Consider the following 19102-nt stretch of genomic DNA (forward strand, 5'->3'; position numbering starts at 1 on the left):
CAGTGTAGCTCTCTAGAGACCCAAAGAGCATTCAGACTGAGTCTGCAAAGTCACCTCGCCCCTCCTCTAATCAGCCTCCGCTTGCAGAAGATTGTCAAGCGAGGGGACTGATACCCAGTCCCTGGTCCCCAACAGGGACCTCTTAGCCGCCCTCCGGTGTCTGGTACTTGTCCCTTGGACAGAGGGTTGGAGAAGCTGGAGACCCAGGACAGCAGCATTGGCCACTCGACCCACGTCCTGACTCCTAAATAAAAAGTGGGGAGGGATCGTAAACCCTAGGCAAAAGCCTAGGTGCCCAGGGCCCCGGAGGGGGCGGCGGTCAGCGGGACCCCAAGCCGCCACCCAGCGCGTCTTCGTCCTCCTCCCGGGGCTGAACCGCTGTCACTGCACCAGGATGGAGAGACCTCGGGGCGGGAGGAGATGACGCAAAATCCAGCGCTCCCCCCCAAAAAAGTGTGCCTCCAGGACGAAGATGGCGGCAACTTAGCCCGGGGGACTGAAGATGACTGTGGCCTCCGGAGGCCCAGAGCAGGCGACTCGGCCCCCGGCGGCGCCCGCGGGCAGACCTGCAGCGGCCGCGGCAACAGTCGGAGCGCGGGGTGGGGGGTGGGGGGGAGGGACAGCCCCGCCGGCGGCCGCCCAAGCTCGGGGCGCGGGGAGAGCCAGCGCGAAGTAGGCGCGGGAGGCGGAGGAGAAGCCAGCGACGGAGAGGAAGGAGGAGGAAGAGGAGGAGAAGAGGAGGAGGAGAGGAGGAGGGGAGGCGCTCCGGTCGCCGTCAGTGGGCAGCAGAGACGCGGCATGCCCCTGGCAGGGGAGAGCGGGCTGTCCTCAGCTGGGCCATGGGGACCCGCGCGCTGACAATGCCGGGGTGATAGGAGCAGCGCCAGCCACCCCGCCACCTCCACCACCATCACCTCCCGCACTCAGCCTCCCCACCGGCCAGCACAGCACCAGCCTCCGCGTCTCTCTCTCTCTCTCTCTCTCTCTCTCTCTCTCTCTCTCTCTCTCTTATTGTCTCCCACTCTTCAGGGGATGGGGTCGGCTGATGATTAGGTCGGAAGCAAGATCTTCCTCTAAAGTATGGTAATATTTATGTAGGCAGAGAGAGAGAGAGAGAGAGAGAGAGAGAGAGAGAGAGAGAGAGAGAGAAGAAACGGGAGGAGGGGATACGGAAATTAAACCCTTTAAGTCAATGCATATTGTGGTGACACCGGCACAGGAGCCCTCACGGTGGAGTCGGCCAGGGCTGTGCGTTCCCAAAATATGACCAGGGGTGCTTGGATGTGTCGGCAGTATGACGACGGCTTAAAAATCTGGTTGGCAGCACCCCGGGAGAACGAGAAACCGTTCATCGATTCAGAGCGGGCTCAGAAATGGCGACTGTCTCTGGCTTCTCTCTTGTTTTTCACAGTCCTGCTCTCTGATCACTTGTGGTTCTGCGCCGAGGCCAAGCTGACCCGGACCCGGGACAAAGAGCATCACCAACAGCAGCAGCAACAGCAGCAACAGCAGCAGCAGCAGCAGCAACAGCAGCAGCAACAGCAGCAGCGACAGCAGCAGCGGCAGCGACAGCAGCAGAGGCAGCGACAGCAGGAGCCCTCCTGGCCCGCGCTCCTGGCCAGCATGGGGGAGTCCTCGCCCGCCGCCCAGGCACACAGACTCCTCTCCGCCTCCTCGTCCCCCACCCTGCCCCCCTCCCCGGGAGGCGGCGGCGGCAGCAAGGGCAACCGAGGCAAGAACAACCGAAGCAGGGCTCTTTTTCTAGGAAACTCTGCCAAGCCGGTGTGGCGCCTAGAGACTTGTTACCCCCAGGGCGCCTCCTCCGGCCAGTGCTTCACGGTGGAGAGCGCGGACGCTGTGTGCGCCAGGAACTGGAGTCGGGGGGCGGCCGCGGGGGAGGAGCAGTCGTCCAGGGGCTCGCGGCCAACTCCGTTGTGGAACTTGTCGGATTTTTACCTTTCGTTTTGTAATTCCTACACACTTTGGGAGTTGTTCTCGGGGCTGTCCAGCCCCAGTACTTTGAACTGCAGTCTGGACGTGGTGCTCACGGAGGGCGGTGAGATGACCACGTGTAGACAGTGCATCGAGGCTTACCAGGACTACGACCACCACGCTCAGGAGAAGTACGAAGAGTTTGAAAGCGTGCTGCATAAGTACTTACAGTCGGATGAGTACTCGGTGAAGTCCTGTCCTGAGGACTGCAAGGTAGGCACAGTGGGTTCCTTTCCCCTCCGCTGCGGCTTCTTCATGACTGATTCGTTTATCTGGTTCCGGTTTTGTAAGTTTAGTCATTGTTTATCTGGCTATCAGAACTCGACTTTCTGAAAGATTTGGGACATTTGGTGGGTTGCTGCTGGGCTGCTGCCTTCTTTCCAGCGCCCTTGGCAATCAGGGAAAGTCCATCTTCCAAGATAACAAAGTCAAGTCTTGGCAGTTGGCTCATACTTTTACTGCTCGTTAGGAAAACAGAGAGGGGACCAACGCACGCAGGTAGCCAGAAAGGATCTTGTAGTGAATCTGCCCACATTATCTCTCCACTTCTAACATAACGAGGTTGGTTGGCCGGAGGAATCAGACAAAGTGTAGCTGTTGGTGTAGGGGGAAGACAGCCAAATGTACACATCTTATGGGCTAGCTCTTGTTCTTCAGTAAGTCTGAAGGCCTGTTCTCGTGAAGCTTCCCGTTTTCTCCTAGAAATCTGTGTAGTATTGGCCTGGGTGTCATCTGACTAGATGGTTGCAATTAGCTATCTATTAATGATTCTCAATGTTAAACTGGTAATCATACACCTTACGTAATTGCCTTTTATATTTTTTTGCATACTCTGAAGAAATAGTAAATGTCACATCTTTGATGCTACGAGTTAAAATTCGGGGAAACAATTAATTGTATTCTAGTCAACAAGGACTGTGGTGACCTTGTTGATTAGCAAAGGGGAAGTCTAAGCAAGTTTCTTGGAAATGGTGCATGCATCCCTTAGCTGCTGGCGGTGCCGCTGTCCGTGGTGCTGAAACGGGGCTTGTCCAAGAGAGGCCTAAAGATGAAGAAGCTGCAGTGACCTTTAGCTGGGAAGATATGAGGACAGGATCTCTGTAGGTGTGGGTGTTAGCTTTTCAAAGCAATTCACACACACACACACACACACACACACACACACACACACACACAAGAAAATTGTATTGTTGTTTCAAAAGAAATTTGACAAATAACTTTTTCCTTTCCGACTTCCCCAACACCCAGCCTTCCAGAGGGCCTCCTACACTTGCTTTCTGTGGAGGAGGGGATCAAGGGTCATACAGATCAAAGGAGTGTGATGCTTAACGCGGATCTTATTTGAAGCCATAGAGCTCAACTACAAGCCACGCCTTACAGTTTATCTAAACTTAAGCTGGCCTTGCTTATGGGTTTTCTTTCTTTCCTTTTTTTTTTTTTTTTTTTTTTTTTTTAGATCAGAAACTTGGGCTGCAATTAAAAATAGTCTATCACATTGATGAAAATTTTATTTCAGTGGATAAGCCAACACTTATGATCTCTATATATGGTTTAAAAATTCCTGCAATTCATTCCTAGGAAGAAAAATCAACCCTAATGATAGAAACTAACAGCGAATGACTAATGCATATACTAAACTGATATTTATCCCGATAGGATTGTTGCATACAACATTAAGATAAGGAAATGATGGATAATTCTACTACTAGTAAAAAATATGGCATAGATTTCCAACACTTTACAGTTAGGAGCCATGATAAAAATTTGACTTTGCATGCTCCCTTGACTGTAAGCTCTCATTGACACGTCTCGTAATTTTAATTTGATTAACTCAGTATCTGAAAGAGAGTCTGTGCTGTCAGTGGAGTGGAGTCATTCCCTACCTCAGAGGAAGCGTCCAAATACATCAAGTGTTTCTCTTTCTCTTTATCCAAATCAATTCTCAACATGGACTCTATATCATCATAATGGAAACAGTGACTGTAAATATTTCATGATGCTATGGGGTACTCTAAGGTTATACTTACATTTTTGGATAAAGTAGAATTTGCTAACACTATAAATACTTAACTTTTAAAAACCATCTCTCTTTCCACTGAAAAGTAAACATAAATGCTTATATTTCTCGGTGCAGCAGAATTTATTACCTGTGATGCCCTGGTGTCTTGTATTCAATTCTTGGTGGTAGAGACATGGCAAATTACTTTTGCCAGTAGGATATAATAATCTCATAATAGATGGTTTTAAAAAAATATATGGATTTAAGTTGAAAGCATTAGCATAGTTGGTTTAAGGTAAGTGAACTAATGGTTATGCATAGAAAATGACATGTGTATATTTCCTGAGTTTAATGAATAATTTTCTCTGATTCTGAAAAAGCCATATATATACACTTTAATGCAAAGTATGAAAGATGCTTTAAAGTGATTGCTGATTTTGAAGATTATTACTGAATTTCTAAAAACTTTTTTTTATTTCAATGCAATTGCAATTGCACAATGACTACAGTCAGGATCTTTCCTCAAATTCATGCAAAAATCCCCCCTTTTGGCAGCTACAAAGCCAGAGAGAGGCTAGAAGAATAGGCTATCTAAAAGGGCTAGTTAGAAGTAAACATATTATGTCTCCAAGGTTACTAACGTCCTCATAAAATGCAGTTCAATGGTTCATAAATATATTTATTATAGATAAGATACATAACATCCCATTAGCAGTATAAATTACTGGTATTTACATTTTAGGAGAAACATGTAACTTTTTAACTGACTTGCAGCAATGACATCTAGCTTTTTGAAGTTAAGATATATTATTGAATTTAGTTTCATAGTCTCTTCCCCATTAGAAATGAACTCTATAAAATAAGAGAGGTTTAAACTAAAATCCGATGTAAATTTCTTAAGGAGGTTTTATTTGGGGTAGGGGGAGGACCAGTTTGGACCCGTTATGCCTTTTAAAAGTCTGTCAGTCACATTTCGTATGACTGAACAGTGAACACCACAGTGTGTCTTAGGAACTATGTCACTGGAGAGGATGAGGCAGAAGGAATTGAATTCCAGACCAGGCCACATGGCTGTGAAGTAACTTCTGGTTTGTTTTTATTTCTTTAAGTTTCTTTGTCCTGAGTTCATCATAAGCAGAGGTCAAATAGAGCCATTTTACTTGAGAAAACTCTTGTAACATATGGAAAAATATGTACTCTGGTGTACTGCTTTTTAAATCATTGTGATAAATGGCTTATTATCTTTTATTAAAAAAAGCAAATATTTGGGGCTGGGGATTTAGCTCAGTGGTAGACCGCTTACCTAGGAAGCGCAAGGCCCTGGGTTCGGTCCCCAGCTCCGAAAAAAAGAACCAAAAAAAAAAAAAGCAAATATTTGCATCTATGAAGAAATGTGCAAAACATGTAAATATGTAACTCATTACCATTTAAGGTTCTGCATTATATAAATTAGGTAGCGGAAGCTTTGGGTAATATCCCCCATTGTTTATTGCGTTATTAAAAAAAAACAGTGTCTTCAGCCTATAAGAAGAATCTGATAAATGTGTCAAAATCTTCAACTTGGACATTATAAAAAAAATGACATTTTCCAAGAGCCAATTTACAAATACGTATAATTTTCATGCTTGGCTTTTACAAGTTTTTCTCTTCTTATCACAGTTTTAAGTTAGACCATGAGCATTCTAGAAAATGTATCCTACGTATGAGAGGTTTGCGGTTACATATATTTTGTGCTACCTGTAAGTGTTTGCTGCATTACTTACCTATGTGCCTTCAGATACTTGATGAAAGAACATATATTTGAGATCGAATTCTAGCATAGGGCATGGCAAAATCTAAAGGTCAGTTATATCTGTGTAAATTGTCATCTTCAGGACCCTAAGAGTGCGTGAGCTCTCATTGTTTTATTTTTATGACATCATATTATGCGTGTTAATTGCTGGCATTTAGCAGGCACAGGCTACACGTGACGCCATGCATGTCAACGACTCGAAGTTTCCCTAATACTTTAGATTTTCTTTTCCACTCCCAGTTGCTCACAGTACCACCCATTTTTGAAATCACAGAGTTTGGGTTATGGGCTGTGGATTTTGACACAGGTGAGCCGACGAAACAGTCCCTGTGGTAACTAAAGTTCATTGTCAACGTGACACACCTGGTTAGAGAGACCCTCAACTGAAGAATTTCCTCCAGCATATTGGCCTTTGGGTATGACTGCCAGGCATTTTCTTGATTGGTAACTGATGTAGGAGGGCCCGGTCCAGTTTGAGGTGCCATCCAGGTGGGTTTAGGGTGTGTTAGAAAGAGCCAGATTGTGAGTCTGGATGCTAGCCAGTAAGCAATGATCCTCCACGGTCTCTGCTTTAGTTCCTGCCTTCAGGTTCCCTCCTTGAGTTCCTGCACTGAATTCCTTGGTGGTGGTCTGAGACATGGTAATATAAGTCAAATAACCCATTTTTCCCCCCACAAGTTGGATTTGGTCAGTGTTTTATCACAGCAACAGAAGTGCAAACCAGGGTAACGATAGCACTTATTTTGATATTGTGTTCTTTAAGGTCATAGAGAGATGTTTTCTTTAAAAATATTTGCGTGTGTGTGAGTGTGTGTGTGTGTGTAAATATAATGTGTGTATACATGTGTGTATACATATATGGGTGTGTATACATATAATGTGTGTGTATACGTGTGTGTGTCTGTGTGTGTACATGTGTGTATACATATATGTGTGTATACATATAATGTGTGTGTATACATGTGTGTGTGGTGTGTGTGTACATGAGTATATACATATAATGTGTGTAAACATGTGTGTGGTGTGTGTTCATGTGTGTATACATATATGGGTGTGTATACATATAATGTGTGTATACATGTGTGTGTGTTTGTGTGTGTGTCTGTGTGTCTGTGTGTCTGTGTATCTGTGTGTATGTGCCCCATGTGCACATAAGATTCTACACAGGTCAAAAGAGGCATTAGATCCCCTGGAACCGGATTAAACACTGTTGTTGAGACACCACAAAGATGCCAGAAATTGAATCAAGGTCCTCTGAAAAAGCAGAAAGTGTTTTAAACAACGGACCATTCTCTCCAGCACCAGAAAACAGTTTCTGGAAAGAAAATCCAGTACTTTAAAACTGCTTCCCCTCCATGTTTGAACCCCCCAGCATCATCTTGCTGTTTGCAGTAACTGCATACATGTCAACGTCTAGGATGGAGAGCACATCCAAGTGTAGATGTCTACTTACGTTCTGCTACCTGATTATCCTCAGTCATGTTTGTGATCGAATGGTTTCTCTGCAGGATCAAAGAGTCTGGTCACGCAGATGAACAGGGCTGCCTTAAAGTCAAAGATACCATCAAGATCCCTTTATGACTCAGATCTGTGGTTTCTAGAGATATATTTCGCAGTATGGAGTTGCCGATTTATTACCGGCAGTTCCCCCTTACAGAAAAAGCACTTCACAGTATGTGTCAGTGTGAACGGTCTGTAGTATTCCAGAGCATGTTTTTACTCGGGGCTTGTAACTGGGTCAGATTAGCCGCTATATAGGACATAACCCAGAAGCTGATGTATGTTGGTTTTAATCACTTCTGTTGGATGAGGTCAGTGTTTGCTTATGCAAGGTGAATTCAAAGTTCAGAGGGATAGGAAACCAAGCAGAGATTTGAACCCCACACTCCCACTTGTGGGAATTGCAAATCACGATGTTAATTTTTCTTGCTAAACTTACTATACAAGAACAAAGTATAAACAACTGTTTCAAGGAACATAAATTTTGGTTTGGATTATCTGAGCTGTTGCTTAATTTCATTTTTTTCATTAAAAATGTCAATCATATAATGACTAAGCCCCATATTGGTTTAGGTCATAAAGATATTTTTTTTTCAATATCACTGGACATAGAGTAGATGTCAGTGCCTGTGGGATCATGTTGGAGGATCCTGGCCATCTTTAGAAGCCCTGATATCCAGAGATTCTGATGTCATTTATCTGATATGTGTCATGTGCCTGGGTGTGTTTAAAATGGAGTCAGTGAGTATTAGACTCAGCTGAGTTCTTTTGGTCTTCATATGCCCATTGTGCCTAATAATTCCAGTAAATTTGAACTTTGTGGAAATGTATCATTCATGTACACAGAGGCTACGGGGCAACAGGCTAGTGAAGAGGTTGAGGGAAAAGATATGAAGTGAGCTTACCTGATGCCAGACAGGAGGAGAAGGCAGAAGCCATCGTAGAGTTAAGGAAATGGCTGGCTGTGGACTGGCTTCCTGCTGGACCAAGTCACCAGACCCATGTTCACAGAATGGGCTGAGGACAGGACTGCTGTATTTCAGAAACAATTGGAGATGCACCCACCTCATTATTTCTTCTTCTAATTCTATCAGACAGGAATATACAGACCCTGGACTTTCTGGAAAGTATATGACTGGTTTCCAAGACAACCTGTTGGCCTTCTGCATTACTTCCTCCAGCTCATGTCTGTTCCTTTCACATCTGCTCGCTTCATCATACATGGAAAATCTCTCACTTTTGACTCTTTAAAAATAATGTTAATAGGCCACATTTTTGTTTTTTGCTTTCTATAGCAGTACAAATTTATATATGGTCATTTTAAACACACAACACACACACACACACACACACACACACACACACACACACTGCTAATGAACACAGATTGATTTAGTTCTAGTTTGGGAAATACTTTTTTGACAGAAACTGCTCCCTCTACAAGCAATTGTGAATAACGATCATTTTAATCACATATTTAATATACTTTTTAAATGAAATATTCTAATTTACTCTGATATTTAATGTTCATAAGAACATAAGTTTAACGTGTGTCCTTTCTTATAAGCAATGAATAATATAAGCTATATATTATAATAGAGGCATGGAAATATTTATTTGTAAGTGATAATGATTTATTAGTAGGCTTCTTGAAAGCCTGCTTCTATAGTCAAATATGTATAAGCAAGATGCTATGGTTGTGATCCCTGTGGTAAATACCTTATTCTCTGTTAATATCCCATTCATATTTAAGGATAGCGTTGATGTTGTTAGTGGTATCTCCACCCTTGTGTGGGAAGAGTGAATGTTTATGACTTCTGGCCTCCTTCCTTTGGGCTTCCTCTCTTCTTATTGCTGTGTCTGCTTTCTGTCACCCAGCATGTCCTTGCCTGCCACTTGGAAATGGATCTATCTGTCCTACTGGAAATGGTCTCATGGGAAATCCAAAGTTTAGAATTCTTCTCTGCAACTCCCTTTAAAAAGGATTGGTCTTTTTCTTACTGAAGTGCCACTGACTTTGTTCATTCCAAATGGAAATTGAACTAAGCTGTAAGGGCAGTGGTGTCATGGCATTCTCTCCTGCACTGCATTGTTGATGACCCAGACACCAAGCGTTAGGAGCAACCAATAGGGCTTAGAGATTTTTCTTTTTTAGACCAGAAACCACTTCCTTCCATTTTTAAGTCTGCTCTGTGAGTTAAGCGCCATGGCTGGCTGGCTTTGTCAGTGTTGGCCTCTGGTGAGGCAGAACAGAATATGTCAAAAGTCCTTTGCCTCCTGCCTAACATATTTAGAGAAAGAAAGAAAAACATGACGGTTGCTGGGCTCCCTTCTCTCTTTAAGGGCACACTGCCAAGGCCCAGGAAACCTCTGGAGTTCATCTCTTGAAGATTCCATCAATTGCCTATCAGGCCAAGCTTGGAATCAAGCTTCTGTTGGATGGGTCTTGGGGGAGCATGCCAAACCCAAACTTGAGAAAAAGGCAAATTATTTTGAGAAAGATACAGAGTTAGTCAAAAGTGTGCCACACATTGTAGAGCAGACATTTAGGTCAGGGGCAGACTGGTAAACGTCTCACTGGATAAAGGTGCTTGCTGCCAAGACTGACCGCCTCAGGTCAGTGCTGAGTCCTACGTTGTGGAGGAAGAGAACCAACTCCACAAGCTGTCCTCTGATCTTCACATTCAGTGCTGTGGGCAGTCTACACGGATGTGCAGCCTCTGACTCTGTCTGCCTCTGTCTCTGCCTGTCCGTCTCTCTGCCTCTCTCTCTCTCTCTCTCTCTCTCTCTCTCTCTCTCTCTCTCTTCCTCTCTCTTTTCCTACACACACACACACACATACCAACTCTCTCTCTCACCAAATGCAAAAATATTTTTTAAAATTTGGTCAATGAGTTTGACAATTGTGTCTTGGTGACCTTACACTTGTAGATTTAGTGTGTGATAAGAACATAAGCCAAGAGGTGGTAAGAGAAAGTGTTTAGTTGCTGGTGAATGAAAACAAATCCAGCTACTTTGATTAAGTTTGTCAGAGAAAAGAGAGTATGAATGGCGGTCAGGATCCTCCATGAAACAAGTATAACAAGATGAATAAGATACACATAGTTCTTGATCTTTTCATCAAAGTGAAAGGTGTTACACTTCCATCATTGCTAAAGATTTCTGGTGTGTGCGTGTGTGTGTGTGTGTGTGTGTGTGTGTGTATGTATGTGTTTATATGTGTGTGTTTATGTATGTGTGTGTATGTGTGTATATGTGTGTGTTTATGTGTTTATGTATATGTGTGTATGTGTGTGTTTATGTATGTGTGTGTATGTGTGTATATGTGTGTGTTTATGTTTATGTATATGTGTGTATGTGTGTATATGTGTGTGTACGTGTATGTTATGTGTATGTATATGTATTGTGTGTATGTGTGTGGGTTTATGTGTGTGTATGTGTATATATGTGTATGTTTATGTATGTGTGTTTATGTGTGTGTGTATATATGTGTATGTATATATGTATGTGTGTATGTATGTGTATGTATGTATGTGTATGTGTGTATATGTGTATATGTGTGTATGTGTATATGTGCATATGTGTGTGTTTATGTGTGTGTGTACACATGTGTGAGTGTGTGATCACATGATGAGTATCCAGACTCGTCTTAGCACTTATGTTTTTAAAAGGAACAATGATTTACTTGCAGTAGTTCAGAAAATAGACATAACTTTAAATTAGAATATACTTCGATTAAATAGAAATCTCATTTCAAAGTAGTATAAAATATTGATTGGTGTTAAGGATGAAATCCTTATACAGAATATGTTGTTAACGTTACTCTCTTTGGGAATGTGTTGCCAACTAAATTGTGTATTTCAATAGCAGAAAAAGGCTTTGAGTTTTTAGGGAAGAGTAGAGAGACTGAGCATAGATTGACTTCAGTTTTCTGTTTCACTGTTTTCTAGTCACACTACGCTGCCCAAGTGACTGACAACAGGGGCTCTACCCGTCTCTTCTATAGACCATGTCTTTTGTTTACATGAACAGATTTAGCCAGCATGTAGCAATGCCCAGTGAGTGGTAACAACTCATTAAAACCCATGACAAACACAGCAAAAACAAACGCTGCCTTCACCCGAAGTCTGACAAAACTTCTGGTTACTCATTTGCAGGTTTTAAGTAGACATTTTGTTACTCATAATGGAATCCTGATGTGTTTTACAGGCCTCTGTTTGACTTTCCGAGAAAGGTGACTGAATTATTCAGTAACAGCCAATAAAATCTTATGCAAAACCTTGGCTGGAATAAGAGTGTTGCACTCTATTTGGTTGCTGTTATTTTTTTTCATATTAGAAAATAATAAAGGATGTATTTCATCCTGAATAGATCCTGTAGGTGACTTACACAAGACAACTATCTGGGGGGATAGGTGAGGGAGATTGGGGTGCTATTCTCTACCTCCTCAGTTCAATGGTAGGGTTGGTCTTGAGGAAAGGTTTGGGTGATGTATGTATCTTGACAGGAATTAAAAGGTCAGATGCACCCAGATTTATTGTTGGAGACAGTGTCCTGAATGTTGGCCTCCTATATTTGAACAGTACTTGTTAAATTCTGTGTTCACTGCTGTACACACACTTGGTTTGTAATAATTAGTATTCTTTTAACTGTGGAGTAGGGAAAGAAGTCTAGTAGCAGATGGCCTTGGCTTTGAACCAGAATCTAGCAGAACCAGAACATAGCAAGTGTCTGAACTCAGAGGACAAAATGGGGTCAGAAGAAGATTCATTTGTGCTCTACTCCATGAATGGGGAGATGCTCATGAGACACAGCAAGGTTGCCGTCATCACATCCACTTGCTTCAAGGACGTGAAGGAATCTCAGTAGGTGTTTCTTCAGTCTACACTCAACAGAACAGTTCTATAAAAGGATCCCAGTGCAGAGGGATATTTGGGGAAGATCAGGAGCACTTTGCTACTGAAGATGGGCTAGCGGGATGAGATGTGTGGTACTGCTCTCCATAACCCTCGATAGATAGCATCTTTGCCTTGGGATATACGGCTGCAGGATAGTCTTAAATTTTCCTGGTGACACTTTAAGCTCACAGTCAGGAGCTCAATACACTAATTTCAGTGAGAATGTCCCAGGCAGAGAGGAGAGTCCTTCACAGGGATGATTTGTCATACTCTAATGCCTCGTTCCTAGTAACAGCACTGAGCTCCGACAGGGAGGTCATAACAATGTCAGTGCAATGTTAGTCTCAATTCCCATTTCTGTATTTATTGGTCTGAATATTGAAAACATGAGTAAACCCAGCATATATTCCTCTCCTGGGAGAGGTAAAAGACTGAGGTTAATGTGCAATTGAACACTCTGATTGACACAGTCCTTCCTGCCTTCTGCTCATATTGATCACTGTTACATCATCAAATAATCCCCTTGATCAAGTAGGACCCATTGTCATCACAGCCCTGGGGTGTGTAGTAGACAGAAAAGTTTTATCTTTCCCTCCCTTTTTTTCCATACTTAATTTTGACACATGGATGCAATCCTATAGCTAATTTTTGTGGAGTCTACAACACTGAAGTCACTTTATAATGAAATCCACTCTTTTTCCTGTTTCTTACAACCACCGAGTCACACAATGTGTTGATTTTATTATATATTTTATTTTATTGTTTTGAGAATTCCACACATGGGTACTGTGTTTACAACATTTCTGCCCCTTTCTCTTTTACTCCTAACTTCTGTGCCTCCCAACTCTGCTTCTAAAAGTATTGACTTGTTTATTACTGTTTTACACACATACACACACACACACATACACACATGCACACTCGCACATGCACAAACACATTCACACATACACTTATACACATACACACACACACTCACTCACATACACACACACAAACACACACAAACACACATGCACAAACACATTCACACATACACTGGCACACACACATGCACACTCATACTCATACACACACACACATACACACTCCTGAGTCCATTTAGTGTTGTTCACATGCATATGTGTGTTTAGGGCTGACTGCTTGGGATTGAATAACCTATGGAGAGGCTCATTCCTAGAGATTCCCCCTTCCTTAGCAGCCATTAGCTCTTTATCTAAGTGGGGCCCTCTGAGATTTCCCCCATACACATTGTATGTCTATTGATGTTGTATTATGCGGGTCCTATTTGGGCAACTGTATTGTGGAGATATAATGAGTACAGACAGCTTGCTTGTCCTATACAGAAGATTCTACTCCTGTGAGACAATTTAAAATAGCCCCATAGATTAAGAGCCATATGGCAGTGGGTGGAAATTCTGGCTTTGTCACGAGTCATTCCCCACAACCATCCACACCCAGGGTCGAGTTAGCCATCATCAACAAATGGAGTGCCTTCTGCTGAGAGAGGTTAAGGAATGTGCAAAGACCTCATAGTTCAGTGCAACAGACCAAGGATTTCAACCTATGAACATTGGGCTCTCAAAGACATAGGGTTGTTTTAAATTATATATATTGTCCACTCTGGCACCCGTCTTGTGTTCATGACCATTTGGATTTCAGTTTGTTGGTTTGAAGCAGATGGATGGGAGGATCATACCAGAGTGGAAAGGCCATAAAATAATTTTGCCCATAAAAGTAACAAACTTGCTGTTTCATGTTTTATTATTGCTAATGTTACACCAACCTAAGGTCAGAGATTAACATGTTCCCGCACATAGAAGGATCTTGGCCATTTGTCTGAGAGGTCTGTCCTAGATCAGGTGATCTCTATGAGGAAGAGCAGGTTACCTGTTTGACTAAGAATATCCACTGGGTCTTTTTCCCGGGCATTCACATTCCTTCCAGACTACTCTGAGAACAGCGATGACTTTGAAGAATTTACACCCTCAGCACTGCCTGAAACATGAACAGGGGGCAGACGCTACAGACTTTGTCCTCCACACAGCTTTGCACCCAAGTCACTCTTTCGCTAGTCTAGTTGGCATGCTGGGCAGAGATCATGAACTTGGTTTCCAGGAGCGATTTTATTTTTAAAGGCCAAGAAGATAAGCTCACCCTTAAGAATCACAGAAGCTTTTGGGAGTCATCTGGGGAAGAACAAATGTTCTTTGAAAGGTTAGTGTGGATTTTAAACCATGGAAGAGCAGGAAACCCTTGCATAGAATGAACACTGACTGCTGTGACTCAAGGCAAAAGCTGGTCCACACACAAACCGCCTGAGGCCTTGGCATCATGTCCAAGTCCAAGCAATACAGTGGTGAGGATAAGAGGACCCGCACAGTGGGACTGGGAGTGTTTCATCTGGTCTACCCTGTGGGCTCTCTAGAAGTGAAAGTGTTTGTTGCGTGGTCTGACATTTTTATTTTTGAGAGCTTCATACACAAGTATCATATGTACCTAACTTCGACCTGCGTTTTCACCTAGTCCAACTCTGCACATATTCCTATTACTTCTCCCAAATCCATGACTCCTCCTTCTTTGAAAATAGATCCTTCTTTTATACAATATACCCAGATTGTAGTTTCCCCTCTTTCCACTTCTCACACTTCCCTCACTTCCCCCTCCCTCAGTTCCACTCTGACTCTTTTTTTCACTTCACAAAAGAGCAGACCTTTAAAAGACAACAACCCAACAGGACACAATAAGAATAACAGGGCAGGATACAGTAAGACAAAGCAAAAACCCTGATATTGAAGCTGGACAAGGCAACCCAATAGTAGAGAAAGAACCCCAACAGTAGGCAAAAGAATCAGAGACATGCCTGATCCCACTGTTAAAGAGTCCTGCAGAAGCACCCAACCGCCATTACATAAAAGCAAAGGACCGGCTGCAGACCCACGCAGGCCCCGTGCTTGACAGCTCAGTCTCTGTAGGCCCTGCTTAGTCGATTCAGTGAGCCATGTTCTCTTGATGTCAAAGGGAGATGGAAAACTCTTCCTTCTTAAGTTATGATTGCTACATATGTAAAATGCATATGCATGTATATATGTATATATACATATATATATGCATACATACATGAATATGCACAATCCACTTAGTGCTGCTCTTATGCATATGTATTTATTGTTGACTACTTGGAACTTGATAACCTATCAGGAGGCTAGTCCTTACAGAAAAAGACATCTTCCTTACTGCCTTGGTTAGGGGATCCAGTGCTGGGACAAAACACCATGACCTTAAAGCAGGTTGGGGAAGAAAGGATTGGTTTGGCTTGCACACCCATATCACTGTTTACCATTGAAGAAATCCGGGTCCTCTGGGTCTTACAATCTTTCCCTTCCTTTCTGGTTTTCTCTGAGACTTAGATGTCAGGGTTGCACGGTACATGTGGGGATTCTCCTTCCCTACCTCCTTTATTCTCTGGATTTTGATTGGTTGTGGAAACTCTTCATTTTTGAAGTGGCCAGTTGTTCAGTTCTGCAGCTGAGGATGTGGTTTTTTCTCCATCTCAGAAACTGGGTCTTTGAAATGATGGGAATATTTGAGCAGCCTTTAGGTGTTTTGCTGTCCTTAAGACTAGGACTGGACTTGTACCACTTCCTCTCACTCTCTTTTCACTCCTTCTGTTTATCCTATTTTCACTTCTTTTTTATTTGAGGGTTTTGGATTGAAATCTGGACCTTGTGAATCCTGGAGGATTTCTGTGCCTCTTGAACTATATTACAAACCTTTGGATTTCAGAGAGGGGATTTCATTATGTAGCCCAGGCTGGCCCTAAACTCAGGTTCCTATTCGTTTGACCTGCGGAGAACCCATGTGTACTCGTGGGCTCAGCTTTCTTTTTGAAGACAAGAAATGCTGGCTGAGAGGGTGCAAGGTCACCTTTGTGTGTCTTATTTATTCTTTGGTAATTTCTCATTTCTAAACAACTCCAAAATTTGGAAATTTAAGAAATCCTACGGACTGTTATGTTGTCCCAGACTTGGTGAAAATTAATTTTATTATATCGACTGATTTAAAATTGTTTGTCATGATTGGATTGCGCCAATAAGAGGGTAGCATTGCTTTAAGACTTAAATTTTCAGGGATTTTTTTTCCCGATTCTTGTTTTTAAAACAAGCAATTGGAATATTTAGTCATTTTTAAGAGGTGGGAATTTAAGATCTGGTTCCCATGGAAGAAACAGGTTTAGTGCCATGGGCTTTTCGGAACTCTTGATTTGTTGTGTGCGCAGAATAGGAAAAGAACAGCTGTTCACAGCTGAGATAGCAAATGTCCAAAGCTTGAAACTGAAGCTTCATGCATAGATTTTCATTTTTGGTACCTGCTAGAATCTATGAATCGCTCTAGGAAATGGTATACACTACTTGTTCATATACCTTAGTAATTAAGGCTTAATCAAACGGATGTCTAATATTCTCACGATATCCAGTTTAAACAGATAATACAAAAACCTGACAATAAAAATTGGTAATTGTCACAATTTAATCATTGTAATATATATATTTTTTGTTTGATTGTTTTTCTTCTGAGTCGGGGTTTCTCTGTGTAGCACCTGGGGTGCTGTAACTCATGATTGAGACCAGGCTGACCTTGAGATCTGCCTGCCTCTTCCTCCCAGACATAGTGACTAAAGGTGTGAGCCATTGTGCCCGGCAGTCACTGTAATCTTAAACAGAGGTGGCTGGCAGTTCTGTGCCACACTCTCCCGAGTTTGAAGAGCCATAGAAACATTAACTTGATAAATACACGGTTCACAGAAAAAACACAGGGCCTATCCATACATGTGCATTCCTAAATGTCCTCATGGTTGACAATAGTAAGTTCCTGATCTTTCCCACAAGTCGAGCAGAGAAATCACAAAATCGTGCATGAGTCCTTTTCTGTCACCCCGTGATCGTTTAGATCAACTTTTGGTTAGTATCATCCTTTCTCCACTTGGTTTTTTAAATGCCTAGAGCCCGTTTTTATTGTAGATAAGAAATAGCGTGTCTCTAGGAGATGCATTGAACGTAGTGAATCATTAGAGTGAGATTCTCAAAGTGAAAGATCTACCACCTTCCCTCCAACTTCTGCTAACGGTGAAGGACCCTCCCTCAGCTGCATGTATGAGTGTAGCATGTGGGTCTGAGGGACCAAGATCTGTAGGTGCTCCAGAGAACCCAAGTGTCTTCGTGAAATTATCACCCAGGCTCTTTCTAAAGTCTTTGACCCTTGCTAGCTGGACACACTACAGAACTATTTAGTATCTTGATGTGCAAACCTCTCCTCTTGAAATGTATTTCAATATCTAGAGTTTGTACCCTATAGGCGAAAAGACCCAAAGTAGAGGGACAAATACATATATCTTCTTAAAAATAGATCTGTAGTGGAAGCAGCTCTTAGATACTCTGAGGCCAGTTATTATACAGCCATAGTAATTTAGTCTCCAAGATAAAAGATATCCCACAGTGCACCTTGTTAGAAGAGGAACAAATAGTCAGCCATTTTGTACGTGTGACTCATATGTGGATGTGGAAGAGGCACAGAATTTATCTGTAAACAGGGTGATTGTTTAAGCATGAGAGGGGAGGACATGGAAGGACAGCTTAGGAAACTGAGAGGAAAGGGCCTAGACATCTCCATCCAGGAACCGCTGTCTTTGAGTGACAAAAAAAAAAAAAAAAAAAGATTTTAACTCACTTTCCTTCGCACATGGTCTTGGTTTCAGCAACGAGGAGAAAAGTAGATCCTACTAAGAACGTTGAGATCAAGGATGCCGTCCAAGCCTGAAACTACTCTCCCTAGCGCCCCCGAAGGTCTCCCCTTGGGATGTCGCTTAGCCCTAAGTCACGTAATTACAAAATACTAGTTTTATAAAGGATGCTGTTCGATATCTTTGTTGTTGAACAACGGGGCTTTTCATGGGAGAAATGTAAACACAGTATTTTATTTGTACATGCCTTTTCATGGCTAATTATGGGTTTGAAATTACAAATAGCAGCATAATTACTCGGCAGCCTACATTGGGGTTGTGCGTTCCTGAATCTGGCCACGTAAAACAAGAGATATCTGTTCATCTGTGAACCTTGCCGGGGAGTCAGCCCCGAAGCTGCCTCCAACTGTTTTCTAAGTTTAGTAGACTACAGAAAAAATATGCCCCTGTTGCTTCCTGCTGTTTAATTTACAACTGGGGAAACTGGGAAGGTGCTCTACTACTCTGATGGTTCCCCAAATGAAGTAGCAATTGACTAAGTCAGAAAGCATTCAAGTCAACTTGAAAATTCGAATGGTAATTGGCAAGTTGCTGCAACCTTTTGATTAATGCGGCTGATAGAATAGAAATGTGGATGTGAATTAATTAATTAATTAATTAATTTTGGTTACATGTTATTTATATCTTGTTGGGGTTCAGTCTGGGGCTGCTATGCATTTAAACGCTAAATTCTTCACCCCAAGATCTGTTTGTCCCAGGATGAAGGAATTCCCAGGTGCACCAGCCTTTGTTATGTAAACCCTGCTTCCTGATTGATTTGAAGTTAATTAGTTAATAAAAGGCTTCAGCCTGTGATTGGGCACTAAAGAAAGAAAGGAGGGACTTGAGGATAGTGTGAGAGGTCTCAGGAGAGACCAAGGGGAGGAGACAGGGACAGGGAGAGGAGAAGGTCCCTATGAGGTCTGACTGGATCCTGAGCATGTGGCCAGGAGGAATACGTCCTGAGGATGACCCAGGAGGGAATAAAAGAGCAAATTACCGGGAAATGTGGCTGCTATGTAAGTTAGAATAGCTCAAAAACCTATGCGATCCAGGCATACAGCTTGTAAATAAACTACCGCGATTGTGTGTCATCTATGCAAGCTAGCGTAAATAAATAATTATTTTAAAAGATCCTACCC

At 42.6% G+C, this 19102-nt stretch overlaps 1 protein-coding gene across 2 annotated transcripts in view; it reads left to right on the plus strand.

The window, feature by feature from the left end:
• Nucleotides 1–1116: 1116 nt before the first annotated feature.
• Nalf1 (NALCN channel auxiliary factor 1) overlaps nt 1117–19102 on the plus strand; it is a 522562-nt gene continuing 504576 nt past the window's right edge. For both annotated transcript variants that reach the window (NM_001402489.1, NM_001402488.1), the window contains exon 1: nt 1117–2205. In NM_001402489.1, the coding sequence (NP_001389418.1) occupies nt 1264–2205 (942 nt within the window). In that variant the 5' untranslated portion in view covers nt 1117–1263. The remainder of the gene's footprint in view (nt 2206–19102) is intronic.

This window comes from Rattus norvegicus, chromosome 16 (genome assembly GCF_021556685.1).
Source record: "Rattus norvegicus strain SHRSP/BbbUtx chromosome 16, alternate assembly SHRSP_T2T, whole genome shotgun sequence".
NCBI classification, from domain to species: domain Eukaryota; kingdom Metazoa; phylum Chordata; class Mammalia; order Rodentia; family Muridae; genus Rattus; species Rattus norvegicus.